At 39.2% G+C, this 22,143-nt stretch overlaps 1 protein-coding gene across 1 annotated transcript in view; it reads left to right on the top strand.

Moving 5' to 3' along the window:
• The window catches only part of LOC136864760 (Na(+)/H(+) exchange regulatory cofactor NHE-RF1), a 103,686-nt gene that overhangs the window by 69,110 nt on the left and 12,433 nt on the right, over positions 1-22,143 (top strand). Inside the window, exon 2 of the mRNA XM_067142126.2 lies at positions 2,323-2,427. Coding sequence (XP_066998227.1) covers positions 2,323-2,427 — 105 coding nt within the window. The remainder of the gene's footprint in view (positions 1-2,322; positions 2,428-22,143) is intronic.

The following is a 22,143-nucleotide window of genomic DNA, read 5'->3' as shown; positions in this document are numbered from 1 at the left end:
CTGTGATTAGTACCACTATATGAGCGACACCATGGGTGGGAAACACCATGATTCTGGCTTGGCTGTGATTAGTAACCACTCTATGAGGAACACCACAGGATAGTAAGAGTCCCTGTGGTTAGTGCACTTCCGTGATGAACACCATAGGTTTGCGTTGCCTGTAAATGGCGCCGCAATGTGCGAAACACCATAGGTCTGTATTACATGTGCGAATTTTATTACCTGTGAGTAGTACCATAATGTGTGGAATACCATGAGTCTACGCTACTTTTAATTAGTACCACAACATGACAAATACCATGGTTCTACTTTCCTAGCAATAAGTACCATTACGACGGGCGGATGACTTGAATTTTGGACCTCTTTAGACTGCAAGCATCATCGATTCGGTAATATGCTATAGAAGCAGTCCCTTGGTCAGTAATACTTTTGTTTTACGCCAGTTTCTGTGAATGTGAGGCATTGCGGGTCGGATCCACTGATTGTTTTAAATTCATTTCCATCCATTCATTCTTCGTCCTCGCGTTTTGAATTCTGATCAATGGATTATTTTGGACTTTCAATTTTTCAGTACATTTCGTCTCATGTTGTACCATTAGGGTCCAATGACCTAGATGTTAGGCCCCTTTAAACACCAAGCATCATCATCATCACCACGAAGTCTGATGCATCCCTGAAGACGGTTAAACACATTGAGCTGACATAGTGTTCGACTGAACTAAAGGAGCAGCAACTATGGTGACTGACCCAACTGTTGGATTTGACGGCAATGAACACCAGCCAGAAAACATCTGCGACAAGGGAAGGCCATCCACGAAGCATGCTGTGAGGGCCTTAAAAAAAAATACGAAAATGGGGAGTGTTTGGTTTAATGATGGGCGCCAGAGGGATTATACTTAAAGAAAATTTGGACTTCTTGAGGAAGATTAAAACATCTGAATCCACCATCCAGGCTATAGTGGACTTCGTACTAAAACACTTACAGATTGTCAAGCACCTCCTGTATTCCATGACATCACTGTGAAAATGCCTAAAATTTCAATAAAGTGAACTACAGGAAATCAAACAGATAACCATACCAGGTATAACCTGCTTGCTAGCCATAGAACATAGCAAAAATATGTAACCGTCATTGTCATAAATATTATTCTGTATGAATTGATTAGGAGGCTGATCGGTTAGATTCCTTAATAGGGGCTGCTATCTGTTGGATATTCTCTTTTGTGACATTGTACTTCAGTATTAACATTGCACTTAACTGTCACGAGGAAAGCCCTGGAAGAAATGCGGACTAGTAGCCCATGTAGCTAGCAGTCTCTGCACTGCAGTACTGACTGTCCTGAAAACATTCATCACCTTCCTCCTAATCTGTCTATATTAATAAGAGGATGTGTTGGAAGATACATGTACAAACAAAAAATACATGAATTAATGAGGCACTTCCAGACATGTTAGAAACTTCAAATTCTGTACCGGGGAAGCAGAGATTTTCCAAGGACCATAGAAAATATCAAAACCTGAGAAAGTGTTGAGGTAACTTTTTGAGATATTGAGGTAGAATATCTGCGTTTGTTCTCTGCGAAAGATCTGAATAGTTAAATATCTAGAATGCCACCTAATAACATCCGGCCTTTCCACTTAAGATTTTATGCTTGTTTACAAATTTCTTTCGCTTAAAACGTAGCCTGTGTAAAGTTTCCACTCCCCACAAGAAGATTATTTTCTCGTTTACTAGACCTAATAATTTACGACAGCTTGGGACCATTTTCTTTATTTTGTAAAATTCTTGGACAGTAGGTTTTTCCATTTAGTCAACTCTTAGAACAGGTAGAGGATACCATGAGTGTATTCTACAGCCCCCAATCCTTAGAGGAGGGGTTTTCAAACCCACCATCTCTGGAATGCAAGCTTACAATTATTGTGGTATTGTTTTACATTGCACTGACTCAGGCAGGTCTTATGGCGATTGTTTTCCGTACTGCTGCTATGTCCGAGTCGTTGATGGCTCTAATCAGGGATTCTAAGACACCAGAGTAGTTTGCTACTCTGTTGCATGAGACAGCAGAAATGTCAATCTTTCTGTTGTGCTTCATCACATACACACATACTCACACTTATGACATTGGCAATCATTGTGGAAACACACAAATTGTTGAATATCTTAAAACACACACACGTTCACAGCTCAGTCTTTGACAAAAATTGTGTGCTTTGTAGTTTGAGCATCAGAATTTAAAAGTTTTTCCTAATTGTTTATTTGTGTATCAGAGTGGAGTTTGTTGGGGACATAAGGTTTGAGACTTACTTTCTTTTCTGTTTTAGGCTAATCCTGAAAAGCGTTTGAGTAGCAGTGCTTCCACTCCATCCAGTGACAGGAAGAACAGCGATGATTTTAGTCCTGAAACACAGACAGAATTAACTAATGAGGTATGTTGTTATTCATATGGATCTGTGTGGAAAGTACTGAGCATAAGGCTGCAAGTTTTCATTTGCAAGATAATGGATTTGTACCACACAGTCTGTAGCCCTCAAGATGGTTTTCTTTGGTTTACCATTTTCAGTGCTGGAAAGCCATTTAAATCTACTGCTGGCAGTAGCATGTTTCCTAATATGCCTTCTGATTTCATTCTGCGCATTTCATTGGAAAAGAATATCTTTGGTCATTTTTATGACTCTTATGGGACTAAGACTACAGTGACTGTGAATATTTCCTCTACATATTTAGAAAGTTGCAGACTTATTTATTGCATCAATATTTGAGGTGTTATATCAGAAGTTTTTCTTGTTTTTAAGTTTAGTTGCAAGAAAATGCCATCAGTGGTTAAAAACTTGTGTTCAGACTGTACAATTTGTGACCAGACATTTCCTCTTGCCCCATGAAAGAAACCCATATAGAGTTTGTCAGCAAAATGTAAGCTCTTGCTGCGAAATATGAACGAAGGCAGATGCTATAACAAACTTATACCGGATTTCCTCATGTATTAGACCCATTTTTCCACATTTATTGCCACAAAAGGTAAGGGGGGTCTTAATATTTTATTTATTATTTATTTATCTTTAGTAGTGGCGAAGTTCGGGCTCGTGGTCCTCGCGTTTACTTAACCACCATATCGTCCCTTCGGAAGAAAAGTGACACAACTCAAAATCTTGAGGAAAATGTTATGTTGGTGCTGATGCACGAGGGCGATGTGTTCTGTTATCAATAAAATCGACACAATTCGTAGTTCGATGGTTGCCGCTAGGCAGCACTTGTGTTGTGTTTCTGTTAGGTTGTCTTTGCATGCTATCTATCGGGTAAAGCGTCTCTTCTCAGTAATATGTCTGCAGCTGGAGAAGAAAGTGCTGTAGGTTATTGTTAACGACATCACATTTTAAGTTGTGGCAGTTTACGTGATCACTTCTCTCAAGAAAGACGTATTTTGTGTTTTGACAGTTTAAGTATTCAGGTCATTCAAGAAAATGACACATTTGGATTTGTGGCTATTTGTGGGTTGAGGTCTTTCAAGAAAAAGCAACACATTGAGTTTTGACAGTTAATATGATAAGATATCTCGGTTTACTTCATATCATCTTATGAACAGTGACAGATTTTGAGTTATGTCATTATTTTTGAATTGTGTATACATAATTTCTTCGCTTGTGACTTCATGTAATATTTTGTTTTTTGAATTGTGACATTTTCCTTCTTATAAGCTGAAACACTTTCCAAATTGTGATCAAATGTATACTATTTCATAAAGACAAGTAGCAGTTTGTGGTTTGTGTTTATTACGTGGGACAATATTTCTGTTTCTGTAATGAGTTCATGCAGTGACTTAATTGTTAACTTAGCCAAGAAGTGGGTGGAAAGAAAATCTGAGGAACAGCCAGTGTCAGAAAATAAGATTGCTCCTGTAGAGAAGAAATGTGAAGGGTGACTGTTGTAAGATCAGATGGCACAGGTGTTCACTTTGCTGCCTCCAAAACAACAGCGTCAGGCTCAATGCCAGAGGTAGGTGACACATTTGTTACCACTTGAAAAGTGTAATGAGGCACCAGATACTCGAACAGAACAATATAATTAACGCCGTCAAGTGTCTGAAAGTGAAAATACAATTGAGAATACAATTTGTGAATCAGATTCTTTTAGTGAAACATTTAATGATTCAGATGCAGATCCCGACTTTATGCCAACCGAAAATACAAACAGAAAGAGATTTAGATGCAGACAGCTTTGCTAGTACGTCAGAGACTTCAAGTGGTTTTATAGAAGGCAACAATAATCTAAATGAAGAAATGATAGAAGATCCAGATATTGAACAGCAGACTAAAAAGGGAAGGAAGTGAACATCACAGCCCAGCACGTGGTTGAAAGCTGAGTCAAAAAGGCTTAAAAATTTCAGTGTCTTATGTCTCGGCTTCAAAATCAAAGAAAGTCTATCCTAGGAAGGAGACGAAACCTCCATGTGGATTGAAATGTAGGCTTCAGTGCTTCTCAAAAATTAGTACTGAAGCAAGACAAGATATTTTTATTAAATATTGGGAATTGGGAATATTCCAGCGCCAAAGGGACTTTATTGCTTCTCCACATGCAATTCATTCAGCCCCCTTACCATTATAAAAAGGAGGGTAGTACACGGCGTCTGAACAGTGCCTTTTTCTTCAAAATCAATGGCCAACGTACTCATGTGTGCAAGGATTATTTCAAAAGAACTCTTAGGTATTACTGACAGACCAGTAAGAACGGTTATGGAGAAGAAAGGTGAGACTGGATGATTTGTGGCAGACGATCTCTGTGGAAAGCACAACAATCACAAGAGAGTTGATGAAAGTATAAAAGAAGGTTTTCGTAGGCATATTCAGTCAATACTGAAAGTTGAGGCTCATTATGTGAAAGCTAAATCATCGCACCACTACATAGATGTAGGGAAATCGACAAGTGACTTGTACAGTGATTATGTTAGTGGGTGTAAAAGTCCTCCAGGCGGAAATGAATGCCCGATCACAAATATTTACTCAGGCATTTAATATTGCATTTTTCACACTGAAAAAAGACCAGTGTGAGCTTTGCCAATCATTCAATACTGCTGAAGGTGCTGATAAAGAGGAACTGAAGGAGGAATATGAAAGTCACATTATTAAGAAAGATTTATCACGCACAGAGAAAGGTAAAGATAAGAAACGGGTTAATGACAAGTTCATTGTTGTGTGTTATGACTTGCAGGCTGTGCTTTCTTGTCCAAAAGGTGAATTGTCACTTTTTTACGTTAATTCTAAACTAAATATTTTTAATTTCACAATCTGTGAGTTGAACAATGATTCAATGTCTTGCTACGTTTGGCATGAAGGGGAAGGTAATCATGGTTCCTCTGAAATTGGTTCTCATGTACTTAAATTCATCAAAGAGAAAATGTGGAATGCAGTGTGACATTGAAATAGTATTTTACCCTGATAATTTTTTGTGGGCAGCAGGAAAAAAGTATAACTCCATGTTTATGCTGTGCTAAACTATCTGGTGAAGTTCTTAATCAAAGGCCATAGCCAGAATGAGGTAGATAATGTGCATTCCGTTATACAAAGACAAAGAAATCTTTGAAATCAGGACCCACATATCACCCTAGCCACTACATTTTGTTAATCTGCACAGCAAAGAAGAATGGCAATCCACAAAGTGTATGAACTGAGCCACAGTGACTTTTTTTGACTTGAAGCAACTCAGCTTTCATATAGGAACTAACTTTCAGAACACTGAAAATGAATGACATCAAAGTAATAAAAGTGGAGAAAGAACGCATTTCACTCTGAAGTACAAACTTTCATATCAAGAGAGTCGCCCTTTCAAGATGATTAAGGTCCAGCCTGAGAAACCAGAGGAAGTTACAAGAACAAGGTGGTCTGAAGGGCAAACACAAGCACTTGTAAACCAATGCTCAAACATCAGTCCCAAGCAACTATACATTCAATGGCTTCCCATAGCTGAAAGGAAGAAAGCACATTTGCTGGACTTGCTGAGAAAGAAAGATCGCAAAATGTTGTTCTACATTTTACGAATCATTATGAATGTTCTAATTGTTGTTCAACTAGAAGTTGTATCAAGATTGAATTGTAAGTTCCCAGGTGTTAACTTCATACTTTCAGAATTACTTTTGCTAGTACGTCAGAGACTTCAAGTGGTTTTATAGAAGGCAACAATAATCTAAATGAAGAAATGATAGAAGATTTCCTGTTTGACGCAATAAAATAGGGAGAATAGTGTAATACTGGGCAAGTTTATTTTGTAACTATGTTTATTTCTAATTACATTACAATACCTTTAGTGCCGGTTTCAACAACACATGTTATATACTAAGAAGTAGTTAATACTGGTTAAAAATTTAACATCTTGTTAGGTTTCTTGCGTTTCATCAACCTTTTCCTGTGAAATGTTAACTAATCGACTGTCAACTCTCCCAACATTGAGAACTGGTACGAATTAAGGAGGCAGTGGTACGAACATGCTGTTTTACAGCACGCTCCGATGCGCTTTTGTTTCAATACAGCTGTTAGATATGGCGCGTGAAGTGAAACAAAGTCGTGGTTCTAATTTTTCCTCCTTCGAAAAGGAGTTGTTAATTGAATTAGTTAGTAAATATAGAAAGTTGAGTGCAAGCGCACGGATGACTTGACGATTTAAAAAAAGGGCGGGGCGTGGGAGAAAGTCCGCGAGGGTTTCAATTCTAATCCCAACGTAACCTCCCGAACTGCAAAACAACTGCGCCAGTATTATATTAAAAGATTGGCGAAGAAAGCAAAGGGAGAACGACGATTGGAGAGGTTCAAAACAGGAGGTTGCCCCTATACTCCAACTCCAACCACTATCACCTAACAAAATCCCTTTGTTAATTGTCCCCACTTCAAACTGTGCTCTGATATGGGAGTTACTAAATATTGTACTGTCGTATACAGAACCAGGCCACCTAACAACTATATCCCCAATTTGGAGGTTAGGATCACTAATCACCTGAACATTATCTGAGAAATATCCCTTCCGATTATGGTATATTTCGGCCCTATTGCCTCCAGGTGATTGGATTCTTACATGTGCGCAATCTATTACACCTAGAATACCAGGGGAACGGCTTATTTCATAGAAGTCACGGATAATTTGCTGACCTCCTTCTACTGAAGGGAATGTTACATACCTCCTCATGGATGATATTGCTGCAGACACTCAACAGACAACTCTACTAACAGTGGCTTTAGGAATTCCAGCATTGTCTCTGACCATTACGTGAAAAGAACCAGTAGCAAAAAATTGTAATGTTATCACTACCTGCAGCATTGGAGAAAGAGGTAAGTTTCTCTTCGTAGGATATTCCAACCTCACTCGAATTTCGCCAACAACCTTAGTAACGACTATTTTCGATAACCTGTATCTAAGAAGAAATTCTGCATCACTCAAATGTTTGAAGTAATTACGTCGCTGAATACTTCTTCGATCAGGATTATTGTGTAAAAGATCTAAATAAAAAATTCCGCATCGAAGGGGAGATTCACAGCAGCCATTTTGGAACAGGTTGATAAACTCTAATGTTAGCCATTTAACATGGCAAATTTTCTAAATTGAATGTTAAAATGATTTAACACCTTGTTAAGTACTAACGTGTTGATGAAACCGGGACTTACAGTATTTTTTTCCCCATATTTAACAGTAATAGAGTGGATCTTTATCGTGTAGGTATCTAAATACTCAATGTTAGTCCATTGTGTGATAGCTTCTTAATAATGCAAAAGAAGTATTGTTTTTGTTCCTATTTTATAGTGTATAAGTATTGTGGACTTTGAACACAGTTATTATTCTTTGTGTTCATAATTATAATGACTGTTCATTATTGCATAGCTACGATAATGTACGCTTCATTATTTTGTGAAGGGAGGTAGGCACATCACAACTTCAGTGTCACAATATTGTACTGTTCTAGTGCATTTCAAATAAAATATTCAGTTAAATCCCTGTTGTAAATTTAAATACCTGAAATTTTCCTTCACTGATCAGCGACATAATTTTCGGGAAAAACGACATAAGTCAAAACAATAAATTTCATTTTTGTGTATCAAAGTATTGAAAATATCCCAAGAAGAATTAACAGCATGGATTTCATGTGTGATATGATTTTAAGTTCTCTGTAAAATTTAGAAATACTGCTATGTTTGGTATGAAAGTTATAAGTACATTGTTATTTGTCTAAATCTTATTTCACCGAGCTCGATAGCTGCAGTCGCTTAATTGCGGCCAGTATCCAGTATTCGGGAGATAGTAGGTTCGAACCCCACTATCGGCAGCCCTGAAGATGGTTTTCCGTGGTTTCCCATTTTCACACCAGGCAAATGCTGGGGCTGTACCTTAAGGCCACGGCCGCTTCCTTCCAACCCCTAGGCCTTTCCGATCCCATCGTCGCAATAAGACCTATCTGTGTCGGTGCGACGTAAAGCCCCTAGCAAAAAAAAAAAAATCTTATTTCTGCTCTCCTGAAAAATTGCTTATTTTGACTAGTCACTTTTCTCGCAAAGGGACGATGTGACAGCCTCCAATTTTGTGCAGTGAATACATGACTTCTGGGTATAAAGAACTATTCATAGTACGTGTATGTATTCTACATTATTCTTTAACAAATTTGATTGTGTTGAGTCGTTACTGGCTATCTTCGTTGGAAGGCAGTATTTCTAAAGTAAAATAATAAAGAAATGGTTAACACATGACAGTTGCGGTACACAAGAAGACCATCTCCAGTTTGCTTGTAGGTGCTGTCAAATGCGCTGTCAAATGCTATTAGGTATATTCATTAGGGTACAAGGAAGGGGTAGAGGTGTAAAAATACTGGTTTTTTGTACTATTACCTGACATTCAACATTGAGGAGTATACTATTTATGACCAGGAAAGCACATGACGGCCAGTGTTTACTTGGTCACTGAGGGGTAAAGACGTTATAGGGTGTTAGAGACAGGGAATTAATATCCAAAAACTACGTCCTCGAATTTTTGCTACTGCGCATGCGCGACTAATTTAATTAACATTTCACTGTGGACAGGAGAAATGTCACACCACCCCCTGTTCCTCTATAGACAGCACATGTGGTACACCTGAGAGAATGTGATGTAAGCCAGGGCTGCCAACCTTTCCTCACGGAAGGAAGGGGGCGTAACACCCGCAGTCCTTATGAGTTTGGATTCATCTAAATCTGCACATCTGTGGCTCGTAATGGATGATTTAAAAAATGCATAACCATGGCGTATAAACATTGTGAAATTTTAAAGTAAAAATATTCTGGAAAGGTAATCATATGATTTACTTTTGTTAAAAAAAAAACAAAAAAAACAGGTAAGTAGTGCTGTTCGGGTTGAAGCGAATTGCCAAGTGGTTACGTTCGTTAGGTTGGTACTTATTGTATGCATGTGTGGATCGAAGATGGAGGTTACCTACAGCCATTACCACATGGTCATGGTAGCGGTTCCATTACCATCAATTCAAGTTTAATTGATGGATTGTTTATGCACATTGTGCAGTATAGTGTAGGTAGCTAATTAAGGAATACTTCCTACATTCAAAGTGGATTTAAATGCGTTGCTTTAGGTGTTTGTGTATCAAAGTGTGATGAAACTAACGTCACGAGTGCTTTCAAATCAATGCTGGCTGACCTCGTAGACGATGCCGATAGTACTTGCAGTGGATACCAACATAACCTTCTGTATTAATCTGAGAGCACCATTTGAACGCAATACTTCCTGTTATTGTTATTGTGTGAACTTGCAATGTAATGTAACCTCAGTTTTAATTTTTTTGTGTGAGTAAGAACACTTCTTTGAGTGGGTTGGTGGGTCACTGGCAAGCACAAAGGATCGATTTCTCCTCATTGCTGCTTCATGTATCGTTTCATATCGTTCGTACATGCTTTTCTGATTCCTAAACATGCACCTGTGTTCGTAAACAGGGAAAAATTGCTCCATAATGATCAGGTGCTCAAGGGGTATCGAAGCTGTCTTTGATGTTTTCTTCCTTTGTTTTTAATTTCCAGTATTTTTATGGTTCATTGTGATTTCTAGGGTGAATTTATATCAGTATACATTATGTGATGTGATCATTTTCTTTTGTAACCCATGGTGTGCTTAACTTGTTTTTTATGCAAATCTAAATGTCAGATCTTGGCTAGTGATGTCAGTTTCATCATGGCTGACCTTCAAGAAGTTGATGGGATGTACTGACATAAACATGGCTATCATGGAAAAAGATCCAAAGCGTTTGGCAAATATTTTCATTCAATAATTACTTACGAATTGCAAAAACCTGTAATTTTAGCTTCTAAGTTCCTTCTTTGGACATGGTATAATTCGCCCACTAGGTTCAAAAACTTCTGAGACCTGATTTGGAGATAGCCAGCTTGTGTACCGGACCCCACACGACATGCAGGCCTTCATATACTGTCAATATAATCGATCAGTTTTATTCACTCTTATGTCATTCATTTCATCTCATTAACTCCTCTGAGGTTGTTGTTAGGAAGGGTATCCAGTCTTAAAAACTTGCCACGAGGATGCATTTTACTTCATATCTGACCCTGTACAGAAATGGGGTAAGGAGTGGACATAAGTCTTATTTATATTATTATGCAATATTAATTAAAAGGAACTTAATGCCAGTCATTTCTCTGTGTCCGTTGAGTAGTAGGCGTATCATACAGCAAACCTAACCACTGCTTTCATTTCAGTTAGTCTTCTGTGCTGCCATCTTCCCTGCTACTGGCAATGTCATCATCCCAAATGACATCTTCACTGCTATTGAAAGTATTAGAGATCCTGGCTTTTTTTTTGACATGGCTTTATTCCTGATTAGAGTCCAAATAGTGATAATGTATTCACAGATGGTTTCCAGAGATGGTGCGAATGTTTTGAGTTTTACTTCTCCGAATGTAATACATATACTATGTGATCAAAAGTATCCGGACACCTGGCTGAACATGACGTACAAGTTCGTGGCGCCCTCCATTGGTAATGCTGGAATTCAGTATGGTGTTGGCCCACCCTTAGCCTTGGTGACAGCTTCCACTCTCGCAGGCATACGTTCAGTCGGGTGCTGGAAGGTTGCTTGGGGAATGGCAGCCCATTCTTCACGGAGTGCTGCACTGAGGAGAGGTAGTGATGTCGGTCCGTGGGGCCTGGCACGAAATCGGTGTTCCAAAATTTGCCAAAGGTGTTGTATAGGATTCAGGTCAGAACTCTGTGCAGGCCAGTCCATTACAGGGATGTTATTGTCGTGTAACCACTCCGCCACAGGCCGTGCATTATGAACAGGTGCTTGATCATGTTGAAAGGTGCAATTGCCATCCCCGAAGTGCTCTTCAACAGTGGGAAGCAAGAAGGTGCTTAAAATATTAATGTAGGCCTGTGCTGTGATAGTGCCATGCAAATCAACAAGGGGTGCAAGCTCCCTCCATGAAAAGCACGATCACCATAACACCACCGCCTTCGAATTTTACTGTTGGCACTACACAGGCTGGCAGATGACGTTCATCGGGCATTCGCCATACCCACATCCTGCCATCGGATCGCCACATTGTGTACCATGATTCGTCACTCCACATGTTTTTCCACTGTTCAGTCGTCCAATGTTCATGCTCCTTACACCAAGCGAGGCGTCGTTTGGCATTGACCTGCGTGATGTAGGGCTTATGGGCAGCCGCTCGACCATGAAATCCAAGTTTTCTCACCTCCCGCCAAACTGTCATAGTACTTGGAGTGGATCCTGATGCAGTTTGGAATTCCTGTGTGATGGTCTGGATAGATGCCTGCCTATTACACTTGACAACCCTCTTCAACTGTCGACTGTCTCTGTCAATGAACAGACGAGGTTGGCCTGTACGCTTTCGTGCTGTACATGTCCCTTCTCCACTTCACTATCACATCAGAAACAGTGGACCTAGGGATGTTTAGGAGTGTGGAAATCTCGCATACAGACTTCTGACACAAGTGACACCCAATCACCTGACCACGTTCGATGTCCGTGAGTTCTGCGGAGCGCCCCATTCTGCTCTCACAATGTCTAATGACTACTGAGGTCGCTGATATGGAATACCTGGCAGTAGGTGGCAGCACAATGCACCTAAGATGAAAAACGTATGTTTTGGGGGGTGTCCGAATACTTTTGACCACATAGTGTAGCGACTGGAAGCATTCTTTGGTTAACTACAACTGTTGAAAGCCAGACCTATATTTTTAAGTATATCTCATTCTTGTTCTCTACACTTATCACATCAGGATTTACCTACAGATTTGTAATTGAGATAGACTGCATTGCTTCGGTTAGGTATGCTATGTCTAAGTGTCCTGATAGTGTCACGATGAAAAACAATAACAGGAAAGCTTGTCATATTTATGGATATCTAAAGGTATGGACGTAATGTGTTTTATTATCATAATGTTTAATTTTGTACGTTCATTGTATCTGTTTTTAATGCATGGTATGATTTGTTTGCAGTCTCCAAAAACACTGAAAGTAGTTAGTGGGACATTAAAAAAATGTTATTAATAATATTATTATGTACGTTGATAAGTAAAACAATTGTAATGATTGGATCGTTTTTGGCCTGAGTTATTAAACGTCTGCTATATTAATAGCAACAACTAAAAGTTAATGTAAAGTCATGTCCTCATGGGGATAAGCTGCCATTCTTAATCTAATCAAACTAGTCCCAATGGCAGCAAATTGCGCTTACTGTTACGTTGCAGTGGCGGATATTCTTAACTACCAAACCCCGACTTATCGCATTATCACATGACTGATAGGCGCTTGCATTCCGCAGGTTGAGCATATAAATCTGTTAACCTAGCTATGCGCAGTCATCGCCTGCGTCATCGGAGGTGCAGTATGATATGGATGCGGACATTTCGTAACTGTGAAACACAAACATATCGCATGACTTTGACGTGTGTTTTCATTACGTGGGTCGAACTGGTGAAACTGTTCACCTATTTGTGTGATGTCATCAGAGCTGGAATACGGCCTGTACCCGCTTTGAAGAGGAATTGATGTTCTTCTCTGACGAGTTACGTTGGGGGATCTTTTATGCGAGACTTTTTCATTTTCTCTGTCTCAAAGCCAGGGGGTTCTAATACATGAGGAAATACGATACATAGCATGCATGATTACAAAACTAAATAGACCTATACAGAGGTGCCAACCTTTGAAGTGGATTATCAGTAATTGCCCTCTGCCCCATAGAAAAATTTTGAGTCAAGTCCAAAGCGTGCTCCTCCCTTCTCAATAATGGCACCCTTTTTGTCCCTCCCTCTTGCAATCCATTCGAAAGTATATCATATTACACAATAACATTTGCACACAACCTGTTAGTTCTGTTATAAAACATTCCTTGTACCTTGTTTCTCACAAAGCAGCTGCTTTTCAGTGTAGTTTTTCTTGAAACATCCTTCACACTGTGATGACATTTTTGTTTTCCGAAGCATAAGCGATTCCAGTGCAGATATGCTTAATGTAGGCCTCGCTTCTCTGTCACCTGTCAGATACGCTTAACACAGCAAATACATCATTGAAGGATTTATAGTAGAAAAGAGCAGCGCTTGAGCTCCTTCATTCACAATTAATTTTATAACGCATACGGATAGCAGAAGCAATCCATTATTCTGTAATCGTGAGGTGAAATCCGTAATCATTACGGACAATCGGTAATAGTTGGTACCTCTGCCTATAAATAAATAGCCCTTGAGAATATACAAATAATGTGTTGAATATTTAAGGTATTGTCACTCACTCTTAAGTATGGCTTCAACAAGACTAGGTGAGTTAAGTGGTTCAAATCATTTGAGTTTTAGTAGCATGGAAATTACTTCAGACTTTGTTGAAGATGTACTAAACAGTGATATTGATTTCAGCTTTGGTGATAGTGATTTAGAAAATATTTGAAAAACTGTTAGTTCTAGCAGCGAAAGCGAAAGAGATGAATATGTTGCTGTAGGGTTGATGGATGAGTCATGACTTGGAGTATAGACATCAATGGCCCGAACATAAAACTTCATTATTACACTGATGGAATAACAGGTTTTCAAACACACACAGGATTAACTGTTGACAGTGCGCCTGTCAATATTTTTAAACATTTCTTTGAACTAATTGATTTGATGGTTATAGAAACAAATTTATATCAGGAAAAAGTGAGGGAAAATCTAATCTCACTGGAAAAATTAACTGCGATCGTTGGGATTCACAAATGGGTAGACATTGATGACCTTTATAGTATTTTATCACTAATTATATTGATGGGTCTTGTCAAGAAACAATCAATGGAAATTTATTGTTAAGCTCATGAAATGCTTTCTACACTTATCTTTGGAAACTGTATGTTGGGAAATAAATTGTTTCAATATTTTGATTTCTACACTTTATTGGTATTGACACACCAAATAATGACAAACTCCATAAGATCTGGAGTTTTTCACACCACAAAGCTTTTTTGAGGGACAACAGACTAAGATTGACCATGGAAAGCATCCATCATTCCTTAGTTTACTGCAATAGTGAAAAATTCACCGATGATTAGGCTGGCACTTCAAAATTCATCGAATAATGAATATGAAATAATGCTGTACTGAGTTCGTACTGCCTACCCAGTAGTCTATCAAAACCACAAACAGAAATGGGCAGAGAAGTGATCGCAGAAGTGCACTGCAATCAAATATCAGAGAAGAGTTTTAAAAGGCAGTGAAGTAGCGCAGAAGTCTTACAGGTCCGATGAATCGTTCATCGGGGCAAACAGGTAACTGTTCAAAAAACTGGTTTTCGTATTAACCCCTTGACTACTAATTTGATTTGCTGCACCATAACACTGAATACTTATTTAAAATGGTGGCTGTAATACAGAATGCCCCATGCGACAAAGAACATGACATAAATCATACAATTCACTACAGAAATCATTGAAATCTTGTGAACATGTTTAAAAATGTTTAGACATAACTTTTTAGTAGTTGACATTTGTATGGTAACTCTTGAAATATGAAGGAAGGTGTAGAGGTAGTTCACATTTCTCTCATTCCCAGGTTGTTTTGCTGCGTTTTCCTTGTGAAGTACAAACTTTGCAGGCCTTAGCTGGATGAAGCTTCTTTGCTGTGGGAGGAATATGTCTGCCTACAGTCTAGCTGGACAATCGCCATTTGAAACCCTTCCTCTTCCTTTATAATCAGCCAAAGTTACAGACTGAAGAATCTGATCCGCCAAGTCCAAGCGAAACTCTGAACTTCTGTGCTTTTTTGTTTGATTTCTTGGAAAGGATGACAAGTGTTTAGTAGAACCGTATCAAACCTGTAGAAGAAAGTTTTTTTGTAGCCTTTCATAAATTTCCTCAGGCAAGCAAGTAGTTGATCCTGCCTGTTCACCCCTCCCATTCCCTTGTTGTATTCAAGGACCATTTCTGGCTTCTTGACAGTTTCTCCTGTGACTTGATCTTTGCTATTTCCTCTCTTCCTCTTTATTTTCCCTGTGTCCACGATTTCAACACTTGCATGCTTTGAAGATAACATGTAAACATCCTTGCGGTCATACCATTTTATAGCTAGCAAACCGTGACTTGACCTTCGGTCTGCTTCACTTTTCTTCAGTTGTCTCTTCACGAAATCCTTGGGCATCATCTTTCTGTTTTTTCTTCCAGTTCCTACAGCATTTGTGTTTCTATCACGAAGTTTCACAAACAGCTTAGGTGACGAATACCAATTATCTAAGAACAGGGTGTGTCCCTTGTCCAAGATAGGCTCTGCTAACTCCCGGACTACACTTTCACTTGCAGTCATCCCACTTCCCACAACTAAATCATTGCCAGTATAAATTTTAAATTTTACACAATAACCTGAATTTGATTCGCATAATTTATAAAATTTCATCCCAAATCTAGCACGCTTGGAAGGATTGAACTGAACATATGATAAACGTCCTCTGAATTTCATGAGAGACTCATCAATTGCTACATTTTCCTGTGGCACATAAATGGACTGGAATCGGCTATTCAAGTATTCTATAACAGTTCTAACTTTTCTTAGTTTATCACTAGTATCTCCTATAGTATTGTCTCGAAAGTGAAGAAATCTGGAAATGAGTACGAAGTGTACAAACAGCATTGTTTTGCTAAATAAAGGAGTTTCAATAATATTCCTCTTCGACCAGTACATTTTTACACAGGACTTTTGTACTTGTGACATAATACATAGCACGAAATAAGCCTTGAATTCATCATTGCATGTGTGGAATCACTTAACATAAAGTTTCTTTTCATAATCTGGGTTTTCTAAGCAATGTTTAGCGTGTCTGTTCGTTTCTGTTATAGTCCAGAATTCGTCAGTCAGAACACACGCTAGAACGTCTAGCGCTGAACGTCGCGCCCAAATTACGAGTAATTAAGGCACTGAGAGATTAACATTACTAGATTTACAAATATCTGATTCATTGTCTTCATCCTTCCATTTCCAGTCACTTTTGACTAATCCTGTTCCATCTTGATTTATTAGTTTCATTTTTCCCGTATTGATAGTTATCATGTATCACAGAAGAGAAAAGAAAATATCCACCTAATCAATACAAATTTATTATAAGCTACTATATTACAGTACCAATTTCGACTCCTTGTGAGTCATCTTCAGCTGTACATTATCTTTTACATTAGTCTAAGTTAAGATTCTGCCTTGCTGAGTAAAACGGTTGCAACAAACAGTAATATTAGGCATATTTTAAAATACAAAGGCCGGCTATATATACATCCAGTGTCGAGTGTGTCTATGGGTCTAAAATCGTGTTGATCAACTTATTTCAAATGATATAGATATACAGTAGAGTCTCGCTCAACCGACCTTCGCTTATCCGACATTCCGAGTTATCCGACAATGGTAGACTTAATTTTGAACTTTTGGTGGAGACTAAAGGACCTGCCAATATCTGGCTCCATTCTGCAAGAAAAGGCGATGCATTTCCAGAAGGAGTTTAATGAAGGGGACCCTAAATTTACTGCCAGTGCTGGGTGGTTTCATCGGTGGAAAACACGGTACGGCATTAGGCAGCTTAATATCTGTGGAGAAAAACTGTCAGCTAAATCCGATGAGGTTGTGAAATTTAAAAAGGAATGTCACGTAATAATACTTGCTGAAGGATTAACCGGTTATCAGATTTGTAATTGTGATGAGACTGAGCTGAATTTCAAGATGCTGCCATCAAAAACTCTCGCAGCCCAAGCCGAGACGTCTGCACCTGGCTACAAGCGTAGTAAGGAAAGATTTACTGTTCTTGCCTGTAGTAATGTTACTGGGTACTTAAAAGGAAAATTGCTTATGATTGGTAAAGCAAAGAAGCCTAGGGCATTTAAAAATATTTCTGTTAATGCTCTTCCAGTCCATTACACGAATCAGAAGGCTGCCTGGATGTCTGCTGACATCTTGAAAGACTTTTGTTACACAGTTTGTTCCAGATGTAGAAACATTTGTAGCTCCAAACACTCTCCCTAGAAAACCTCTTCTTCAACTAGACAACGCTCCATCACACCCAAATGAACAGCAACTTAGAAGTGGTGACATCAAATTCATGTTCCTCCCTCCTAACGTGATGTCATTATGACAGCCAGTGGACCAAGGTGTGCTGGAAACACTGAAGAGGAAATATCGGCGGAAACTCCTTTCATCCTTGATTGTTGGCAAGTTTCTTTTCGTAAGATACTTGGAATGTTTTCGTTCAATACTGCATGTACTGTACAATTGAACTGATAATTCACTAAATAGAGTGCTGTAAAACATGTTATTGTTTTAGTAATACAGTACGGCCTTCCTGTTTGTTTTAGTTAATTTTCAAAGTAATTCTGTATTATCCGACATTTTCGCTGATCCGACATACTCCAGGTCCCGTTTAGGTCGGATAATCGAGACTCTACTGTATAAACATATTAAAATATTCAGACACAATATAGTAAAATTGCATATTAAAATACACATTTCATGCTAAAGTCCAATGTGGTAAATGGAGGTATGTTCTTGAACATACTTTCCAATGCTTTGATCATAGTCGTAGGTTGTATTGCTAAAGGCTCCCTTTATATCTAGAAATGCTGCCAGTGCAATTTCTTTATATTCTAGGCTTTCCTCCAGTTTACAAACCAACTGGAGGAGTGCTACTGCAGTGTATCTGCCACGTCTATATGCAAACTGATTTCCATGTAACTGTAACTGGTACTGGGCGGTTACACAAATACACAATTAAAAGGGAGGAAAATAAATCAAATTGCACGGTACCTTAAACCCTGGACACACAATAGATATCAAATGAACTGCGCCTAATACAACACGAACAAGATCAGGTTGGACAACGTGACAGCTATAAACAAGGAACGTGGAACTGGGACAGGGAAACAACCAAAGGTCGTAGGAAAGCGAAGGTTGCAGGTTTCGAGAAAAATCTCATTTTCAAATATTATTTTCAAAAATGAAATTTTACAAGTTGAGTTCTGCACAAAATTCATCCATTCAACAATCCAGTCACACAACTCACAAAAGCAAGATTAGATGCTGTTTGACAAGAGTGTTGCTATTAACTCAAGTAGTTAACCAAAACATTTCAGCATAACCTAAGTTCTACAAAACGATACAGAAGGTAGCTAGGCACACCAAATACAATTACAGATAGAATGAAAGGAAAAGTGCTTTCTAAAACATCTGAGAAACATAATTCATGCAAGCGAACATTAAATATAATTTAAGGTGGAACTGAAATCACGAGTGCTTACCGCAAAGTGGCCCCTCCTGGGAGCGAGGAGTCGCCGACGACGTCAAGCTTCGGACAGACAGACCAAAGACAGGCCACGAAAAGCTGCCTCGCTCCCTTTAAAAAGGGAAATCTGGCCTTGGAGTGGCCAATCTGAGCACAGGAGTTTGCCTATTGCCACCCAGGTATACCAATCACAACTCTTTATCCAGTTGCGATGTTAATACAGTCTTCTCGAACATACACAGACACAAATCGTGAACCTTCCATTTACAAGAATATTTAAGGACGTATTTCTAGAATCCACAACTGACAAAGGCCAACACACCCTGTTCAAGTTCGTGTCACAACCTTTCTGGACTGCAGAAAAATCGTTTACAAAGTTAGTAGTTACAAAGTGGATAAAGTGACTAAAAAAATAAAACATACAAAAATATTTTAAATCATACAGGTTAGGTAGTTATATGGAATATGAATAAAATATTTTACCTCGACACTCCACATCAGACAGTAAGTATTACTTTAAAAAAGATTTACAAATAAAACACTCCACAACAACTTTCCACATCATAGAAATTCAACACAGGTCTCATCTTCCTCCTCCCCCCCCCCCCCCGAAAATCGACCTACGTTCAACAATTAACAAAAGATTACTGGGGGGGGGGGGGATGGTGATCACTACAGGAAACTTGAACACCATAGCACAGATTAGGAAACACACACAATGGTATTCACAGCTATAGCTCTCAGAAAGTTCAACAGTCATCCTACTAACATAGATTTACTTAAAGTTGAAATTCCAATATTAAAAAAACAACTGTCACTACACCAAACATCCATTCAGTAACTTATGGAATATTATGGGTTACATATAAACATAACATAAATGTCAAAATGTGATAAGCATACTACAGTTCAAAAATGCCTTTCCAACACTCCAAAATTGCTTCGGCCATTTTAACTCTGTCCACAGAAAGGATGTACACTCATTCCTTCTACCAAAGGTCAGTAATTCAGAGCCCTTCCACTTTCTTAGCAGAGTTATGAAATAAGTCGATCTTGCACCACTTTTCACACCAATCATAGGATCGAAGTTGCACAACTAGGCCACAGGCTCCTGCTGATGATGTGGCTGCCGACACGGCCGTTTGCCAACAGCCTCCATTAAAGTTCAGTCCAAACCAGGTTGCTAGGTAAATTTGCAGTCCAGCCCAGTCGTATCTTCAACCAAAAGAGCAGATGGGTGAGGCGCAGCCTAGCCAGACTGCCTCCAATGGGACATTTTGCCATAGGATTGTGGTGCCGGTTAGTAGCGCCCAAGGTATGCAGTGTGTCTCTCAACTTGGCACTTTAGGTTGTCGTCCGAAGAAGTAGGTCATTGCAGCCACTGTAATACAAACCAACATGCAGCAGACAGGGGAATACTTGAGGCAAAACTACCCTGCCATACTCGTAAGATCTTGAAGAAATCAGTTTTCAAGGAGGGTTAGAGATAGTCACCCAACGGGAGGCTCAATGAGTTTCATGTAGGGACCCCCCTCGTACACCAGGGACATAATGGCACCTAACCCCGGGATAAGCACTATCTACAGTTAGAGAAGTTTACAGTGGAGGTGAAAGGAAACCCTAAGCCCAAAATGTTAGGGGAATAAATTCCAATCATTGACCCTAAACAAAAATCTACCTAACTTATCATACTAAATCCATTACACTAAGGTAGATAAATGCTGGAGGATACCTAATGTATTTACCTACACAATTACTTGCTGGGCATCATCTAATACAACTACCTTACAACAAAACTTATTACTTCACAACTAAAATCTTGCAAATACCTTACAACTAAAACCTTACAAATACGTTACAACTAAATTTACATGGTCACCAACAATAGTATTTACCCCTTCCTATATGACTTAGGTACTTTTGAGAGAGGTGGACTCTGCTGATCCTTTTTCATTTCAGGATCACTCACCAATCACACTGGGGTAAGGAACTTTAAGATAGTGCAGGGACCTCGAAATCTGGGGGCCAACTTACTGATAACATGGTCCGCAGCACTACTGACGGGGTGCATTTTAATAAACACCTGGTCACCCACAGACAGATCATGCGGCCTTCGCCCGTGGTTGTGGAGTGTGATAAGCGATGAGGGCAGATCGCATGTTAAGATTCACTCTTTCAGCATAATTTGGCCTCGAGTAATGCGGGGTAGTGGTTACATGAGCAATAGATAGGTCAAAACAGAAATTCCGGAACTGAACAGAGGTAAAAGCTCCTGCATTATCACTCACCAAAAATTGGCAGGGTCCAAATGAAGCAAATATCTGTTTCAAGCGTGAGATGGTGTTGGCATTAGCCATGCGAGTTGGGAGCAGCCACATAAGACACGAAAAGGCATCAACACAAACAAGTATGAAACTATGGCCGTTCCGTGATCTCGGAAAGGGACCGGTGTAGTCTATGAACAATCTCTCCATTGGATGAGAAGCTTGCTCGGGAAACAAGAGACCTAGGCGAGTTTACTGATGTTAAGTTTTACAGGATTTGACAAGGGTACAGACCTCGCCATCCATGGATTTCCAGATGAAGTGCTTACACGAATTTTCTCTCTGGTTTTGAAAACGCCCTGATGACCTCCACTGGGGATTCATGAAAATACTTGAAGAGAGCCGGAACCAGGTTAGTTGGGACTACAATTTTGGGGTGTCTGCGACCGCGAGCAGGACAACACAAGACACCATTCTTAGGGACGTAAGGCTTAACATGGTCAACGGATTTAATCCTGTCGATAATAGCTTTTAACTCAGCGTCGTCCCCCTGATGTTTGGTTATATCTTTGAAAAGGAAGGGAGAGTTAGTGAGAACTACATTCATTGATACTTGTTCGGGAGAGGGGTCTGCAGGCTCTGATTGAGGGTCAGAGCTGCCTGGATAGAACATCCTACTGAGACCATCAGCCACAACATTTTCCATGCCACGAATGTGGCGAGCTTCAAATTGGAAGGCTGAGATGCGCACTGCCCAACGCGCAAGACGACCGCTCCTTCCATTTTCCAGAATATGTAAGGACATATTTCTGGAATCCACAACTGACAAAGGCCAACACACCCTGTTCTACAAGTTCGCGTCACAACCTTTCTGGACTGTTCCAGCTATTACAGAAAAATCATTTACAAAGCTATTAGTTACAAAGTGGATAAAGTGAATAAAAAAATAAAACATATAAAAATATTTTACATCATACAGGTTAGGTAGTTAAATGGAATATGAATAAAATATTTTACCTCAACACTCCACATCATACAGTAAGTATTACTTTTAAAAAGATTTCCAAATAAAACACTCCACAACAACTTTCCACATTATAGAAATTCTACAAGGTCTC

The sequence above is a fragment of the Anabrus simplex genome, chromosome 2 (assembly GCF_040414725.1).
Source record: "Anabrus simplex isolate iqAnaSimp1 chromosome 2, ASM4041472v1, whole genome shotgun sequence".
Classification (NCBI taxonomy): Eukaryota; Metazoa; Arthropoda; class Insecta; order Orthoptera; family Tettigoniidae; genus Anabrus; species Anabrus simplex.
This window is presented reverse-complemented; position numbering and strand designations above follow the sequence as displayed.